This window comes from Otolemur garnettii, unplaced genomic scaffold (genome assembly GCF_000181295.1).
Source record: "Otolemur garnettii isolate 467f Iridium unplaced genomic scaffold, OtoGar3 scaffold00102, whole genome shotgun sequence".
NCBI lineage: Eukaryota > Metazoa > Chordata > Mammalia > Primates > Galagidae > Otolemur > Otolemur garnettii.
In genome coordinates this window covers 944,789-951,566 of record NW_003852497.1, presented here as the reverse complement: position 1 = coordinate 951,566, position 6,778 = coordinate 944,789, and the positions used below count along the sequence as shown (strand labels likewise).

Sequence of the window (6,778 nt, the reverse complement as noted above, 5' to 3'; positions counted from 1 at the left end):
AAAAAAAAAAAAAAAAAAAAGAGAGGCATATGGTGTATTTGATGAGAGAAAGAATGTGTCAAAGATTGCTGGAGTTTTTCATTATTTATTAATCTCTTTTCTTCCCAAGTTTTCAAATTTGGGCATTAAGTCAGGGCAGTTCAGCTCTTCCACCCATTCATTTTTTTTCTTCCAACCTTCCTTTTTTTCAGACTTTGAATTCTTATACAAATGGAGCATATGGTCCAACATACCCGGCTGGCCCTGGGGCAAATGCTGCCTCATACTCTGGGGCTTATTATAATCCTGGATATACTCAGACCAATTACTCCACAGAAGTTCCAAGCACTTACCATTCACCTGGCAACAGCCCGACCCCAGCCCCTCGTTGGATGTACCCCCAACAGGACTGTCAGACTGAACCTCCAGCTCTTCGGGGGCAAGTTCCAGGATACCATGCTTCACAGGTGGGCTTTTTTCTGTTAGGAAAAATTAAAAGTCTCTGCCTTTTCAGTTACTGTAGTAGAAGGGTATCTATTTACACTAGTGCTGGTTGAAGAAAATATTTCTAGGTCAGGAAGGGTACTGGTTTTAAATTGATGCCCTTTTTATTTGTAGCAGCTATTGCAGTAATGGCTAAATGGACTGTGGCTGAAGGTCTCTTAAAGATGTCACAATGATAAACTTTTATACTAAAAGAAGTCTTTAGAAAGTCGTTGCTTGGAAGTTTCCCTATCTTAGCCTTTTTAGTGCTGTTGGGTTAATATTTTTAAATATTCTACTAATGATACCATGTTATTTCTCTAGCCACTTCAAGAGTAGTTTTATTATATCTATCTTTGTGTTTTCTTATGGCATATGGGTACATTTATTTAGTCTATGGGACATGCTTGCATTATGCTTCATGTGCTGAATTTTTGGCCCTACTCCTTCTTAGTTTTATCATGATCAAATCTACCCTTGGTATCTTTGGTATCAAGATTTTTTAGACTTGGAGAAGTTAATACAACTGATTAATTAATTGGCATTACTATAATTTTGCCTAGTAGCAGCTAAGTATACAATGTTAAGCAGAAAGGAAGCATCTCGGAATCTGGCTACATCAGAATATTTTCATTTAAGTTGTTTTGTTTTTGTTTTTTAGCAATGACCAACATATTTCTTCCTCTCAATCTAGAACCCTGGAATGACCCTGCCCCATTATGCTTACGGGGATGGTAATCATAGTGTTTCACAGTCAGGACCAACTGTTCGACCACAAGAGGATGTGTGGGGGTCTCCTGGAGTTTACGGAGTGGGTGCCCGTTACCCCTGGCCTTCATCTGCGCCCTCAGCGCCACCTGGGAATCTGTACATGACGGAAAATACTTCACCATGGCCCAGCAGTGGCTCTCCTCAGACACCTTCTTCACCACCTCTCCAGCAGCCCAAGGTACAACTTCTAAATCAGTGGTTCTCAGCCTTCCTAATGCCGCGATGTGTTTTCATTGTTACAAAGAGGTCATGACCCACAGGTTGAGAACCACTGTTCTAAATGTTGTCCCTCTGATGTTTGGGGACTTAGGAGGGTACAACGTGGGAGTCTTTTGCATTGGTCTCTGTTAAATGCAGATTGGTGACAACTACCTATTACTTTTACCTCAGCCCAGTTTCTTTCTTTTTTTAAGTAGACTTTATTTTTTTAGAGAAGGTTTAGGTTCCTCTCCTTTTTTTAAGAGACAGAAAAATACACATTTTCTGTTTGTTGTAATTTTACCTGAATGTTAAATATAAGGTTGTGTTTTCCTACCTCACCCTGTAGACAGAAGGCAAAACCAAAGTGAAATATCTGCCGTATTAGCTTGTATATAAAACGATAGGCTTGAAAATCGTTTGCTTATGGCTGTATTCCTTTTCAAGGTTTTTTTTTTTTTTGGTTTTAACCCTTGAGGGGAAAAACTATCTAATTCTTATTGATTAAGTCACTGGATGGATTGTGAGGTGGTGAGGATAGATTGTGAGGTGCTCGTGATGACGACCTGCCTTAGGGTAGGTTCCAGTCTTTATAACTCAGGAATTCTCTGCCTTTTATTCCACCATCTTCTTAGGACGGTGTTTTTAGGAGGGAGGTCTGGTTTTTTACTGGTGGGGAATCTTTTCATGTACCTTCCTGGTCACGTGAAAGTTGTGGGCTAATCTGATGTTAATGGATTTCTATTAAGAAAGTTTTTTTCCCCTTTTTGCTCTCTCACTCCAAGGATTCCACATACCCCTATAGCCAATCAGATCAAGGCATGAACCGGCACAACTTTCCTTGCAGTGTCCATCAGTATGAATCTTCGGGGACAATGAACAATGATAATTCAGATCTTTTGGATTCCCAAGTCCAATATAGTGCTGAGCCTCAGCTGTATGGTAACGCCAACAATGAACATCCCAGCAATCAAGATCAAAGTAACAATCTTCCTGAAGAGGGTTTATCTTCAGATGAAGGTACTCCCCCAAGTATTAAAAAAATCATACATGTGCTGGAGAAGGTCCAGTACCTGGAACAAGAAGTAGAAGAGTTTGTAGGAAAAAAGACAGACAAAGCTTACTGGCTTCTGGAAGAAATGCTAACCAAGGAACTTTTGGAACTGGATTCAGTTGAAACTGGGGGCCAGGACTCGGTCCGGCAGGCCCGGAAAGAGGCTGTTTGTAAGATCCAGGCCATACTGGAAAAATTGGAAAAAAAAGGATTATGAAAGGATTTAGAACAAAATGGAAGCCTGTTACTAACTTGACCAAAGAACTCTTGATTTTGGTTAATTACCCTCTTTTCTAAATGCCTGTTGGTGAGAAGAAGCAATACATTCCAACTTCCCTTTGATTTAAAATTTGAAAAGACTGGCAAAGGAACGGAAGAATGTTTTAGTTAAAAGTTGCTTTCAGTTTTCAGACGAATGAATGTAGTAGGGAACTATGGAGTTAAGATACTGCCAAGTAGACTCACTCCTTAAGAAGCTTACAGATATCTGTAAGCTGCTTGTCAACAGCAGGAGGGAAATACAGGCTTATGAGAAACAGGCTTATCAAAAATCTGCCAGATGAGACTGGATATAATCTGAGAAAAACAGAATCTGTTTTTTTTAAACATCTGGATTACTTGTCACATTTTTGTATATTGTGACTGCTTTCAGCATATACTTCATATGTAAATTACAGCTTAGACTTCAGCCTTCTTGGACCTCTGTTTCCTTTTTGTTATTTACAGTTCACAAATAGAGTATCCTCTACTTCTTGGTACATTTTGTAGTAATAATATGTTTAATATAATTATTTGAGAGACTATATTGACAGCCAGATAGTATGGCTATTCTGAATGAACTGATATCTTTTCACCTCTTGAATATATTGCAATGTGTAGTGATTTCCCAAGGTAAATTGTTTGTTTCCCATGTTGTATAGATTGTTAGTGTTTTTACACTTGCTTCTCATGTGGTAGTGAAAGGTGAATTTGGAAATGGCATTGACATAGTATGAAAATGTTTGTGGACATTTTTCTTTTTTTGCTTTTATATTGTTTTGAGATAAAGATCCACTTTAAAATTACCCTTTTTTTGGTTTTAACAACATATAATTATCTTTTCACTGTTGCTGCTTCTGTAGAGAGCATTGTGATACAAATGGAACAGTAAGTGCCACAGTAAGTAGAAATAATGGCTGCAAAAGTAATAAATACAATTACTTAGTAATACCATTCTTCCGTCTAAGATTAGTTTCATTGTCAAGATCCCTATGAGCAGGTTCAGCTCAGTTTATAGATAAATGAGGGTAAAAGGGGATTCATGCTCAGGGAATGAATCAGCCATAGTTAGAATAGGAAATTAATTATTTTCTTCTTTTAAATGTAGATTTGATGTTTATCTTTATTTCCCTAAAGTAAATTGCATAAATAGAATTGCCTGTTTCATAAAAAGATGTTTTGTTTTGTTTTTTTACCATTATTAACAGTCATTTTAGAGCCAAATTTAAGGAAGGGGTATTGAAGGGGTTTTACTTAGAAGAGACTTAGGTACATAACTTACTTTTTATATCTGAGGTGAGTTTTAGTATACAGTATCTGTTCTTAGAAAAACAACTGTTTCTTCACAAAATATCCAAGTGGTAATTTTTTTCCTAGACTGCCAGGCCTATTAGTGATACTAAATCTGTCAGCTATCTCCGTTCTTCAAAAACAAAACCATATTAGATGAGAGGAAATGTAGTAAAAATATTGGCTGCATCTTATGGTTGGGATGAGTGATTTTGCAAGATAATATGGTGATTTTTTTTTTTTGGATTTTAATTTTTGTCCTAATGTAGGAATGTTTAAAAAAGGCTTTCCTATGAAGTTAAAAATTATACTTGAGATTAAAAATATGGAAGGGGGAGGACTTCAAAGCTAATTTACCAGTGAGACAATGAGTAATTCTGAAGAGGACACTACTGTTTTACTGAGTGCCCAAGATGCCAATTTCCATGAAGTCTTGATTTATATATATACACACACACACACACACACTATATACATGTATGTGTATATGATTTTAAACAGTTTTTTAAGTTTTTGAGGTAATTTTAGATTTACAGAAGAATTGTAAAAATAGTACAGAGTTCTTATGTTTCCTCTACCCACCTTCCCCTTATGTTAACATCTTACATAACCATAGAACATTTGTCAAAATTAAGAAATTAACCTTGATACAATGCTATTAACTGTCGTAGAGAATTTAAACAGTAGAGATTTTATGAGTCTTTTCACTAATGTCCTTTTACTATCCCAGTATCCAGTCCAGGATCCCACCTTGCACTTAGTTGTCATGTCTCTGTGTCCTCCAGTCTGTGACAGTGCGTCAAAATGGGATTCCTGATGTCATGTATTTCTGGTGTTGTTAACTCTGATTACTATACTAGCGTGGTATCTGCTAGGATTTTCTACTGTAAACTTACTGTGTTTTTCCTGTAATTACTAAATATTTGCTGGAGATACTTTGAGACTATGCAAATGTCCTGTTTCTGCTTGAAGTTTTGCCCAGCCATTTTATTATCCATTGGCAGATCTTGCTTGTGGCCATGACTACTGTGGTGTTCTAATGGTGATTTTCTATTTCTCTCATTCCTTCTACATTTGTTAATTGGAATTCTTCTCTAAAGAAGAATTCTCACTTTTGGATTTATATTTAAATTATAATAATATTCAGGATTAGTACAAACTTAGAACTTAAAGATCTTAAACCATGTTTATAAATGATTCCAAATACTGGTATCAATGATTAAAAGCTAAGATGGTAACATGACTCAGAAAATATAATGAACTTAAGAAGGAAAATAGTATTTATGATTTGTAGAATTGGTTCAACTTTTGACTTAATATTGACTTCAGACTGCATTCAAAATTTTCTTGAAATTTCACATCTGGACTTTTTAAAAGTGTCTACATTTATATTGCTTTGGGGATCATTTTGTCAAAATCTTGAATAAAGTTAAAGACCTGGCATGATAAACACAGCTATGTTTTCTTTATAATAATAACCATTGTCCCATATATAAATGCCAATATAGATATTTAAAAGCCCTAATGAAATATCTAGAGTATGGGTTCCACATGTCCGTACATGTTGGTATATAAGTCTTTTCAATGCTTTTAGAAATTGTCTTATAAAAATAGTTATTTAGCTGGTTAATGTAAATCATAGTGTTTTAGTTAGGCTGGCTAAAAAAAGTTGAAGAATATAGACAAAGTTGACATTTTTTTCCTGAGGCAGAGTCTCCCTTTGTTGCCCTTAGTAGAGTGCTATGGCATCATAGCTCACAGCAACCTCAAACTCTTGGGCTCAAGTAAGTGATCCTCTTGTCTCAGCCTCCTGAGTAGCTGGGAGGCACCCACACAGTGCCCAGCTAGTTTTTCTATTTTTAGTAGAGATGGCATTTCACTCGTGCTCAGGCTGGTCTCTAATTCTGAGCTCAAGCAATCTACCCACCTCAGCCTCCCAGAGTGCTGTGATTACAAGCACAAACCACCACGGTTGGCCTTAAGTTGACCCTTTTTTTTTGCAGTTTTTCCCCAGAGTTGGGTTTGAACCCACCACCTCCTGCATATGGGGCTGGCGCCCTATGCCTTTGAGCCACAGGCGCTGCCCAACTTTTTTTTTTTTGAGACAGAGTCTTTGTTGCCCTCAGTAGAGTGCTGTGGTGTCACAGTTCACATCAACCTCCAACTCCTGGGCTTAGGCCACTCTCTCGCTTCAGCCTTGGGAGTAGCTGGGACTACAGGCACCTGCCACGATGCCTGGCTATTTTTTGTTGTAGTTTGGCCGGGGCCAAACGGGGCAACAAAGCTGGAGGTTGAACCAGCCACCTTCGATATGTGGGGCCAGCACCCAACTCACTCAGCCACAGGCACCACCCTATTTTTTTTTTTTTTTTTTTTGAGTCAGAGCCTCAAGCTATCATCCTAGATAGAGTGTTAAGGCATCATAGCTTACAGCAACCTCCAACTCTTGGGCTCAAGTGATCCTCTTGCCTTATTTTTTCTATTTTTAGTAGAGATGAGGTCTTGCTTTTGCTCAGGCTGGTCTCAAAACTCGTGATCAAGGAATCCACCTGCCTCAGCCTCCCAGAGTGCTAGTATTACAGGTGTGCCACCATGCCAGACTTAGGTTGACATTTTTATTTTTTATTTTATTTTATTTATTTATTTTTTGAGACAGAGCCTCAAGCTGTCCCCTTGAGTAGAGTGCCGTGGCATCACAGCTCACAGCAACCTCCAACTCCTGGGCTCAAGCGAGTCTCCTGCCTC

At 37.8% G+C, this 6,778-nt stretch overlaps 1 protein-coding gene across 2 annotated transcripts in view; it reads left to right on the top strand.

Annotated features, from left to right (window-relative positions):
* Positions 1-4,495, top strand: part of BAG4 (BCL2 associated athanogene 4) — a 28,651-nt gene extending 24,156 nt beyond the window's left edge. The window contains exons 3-5 of one of the 2 annotated variants that reach the window (XM_023517024.1): positions 192-446; positions 1,217-1,411; positions 2,217-4,495. In XM_023517024.1, coding sequence (XP_023372792.1) covers positions 192-446; positions 1,217-1,411; positions 2,217-2,702 — 936 coding nt within the window. In that variant the 3' untranslated portion in view covers positions 2,703-4,495. Of the gene's footprint in view, positions 1-191; positions 447-1,156; positions 1,412-2,216 lie in introns of both variants that reach the window. The other variant, XM_012809264.2, reaches the window with a different exon arrangement.
* Positions 4,496-6,778: the final 2,283 nt, after the last annotated feature.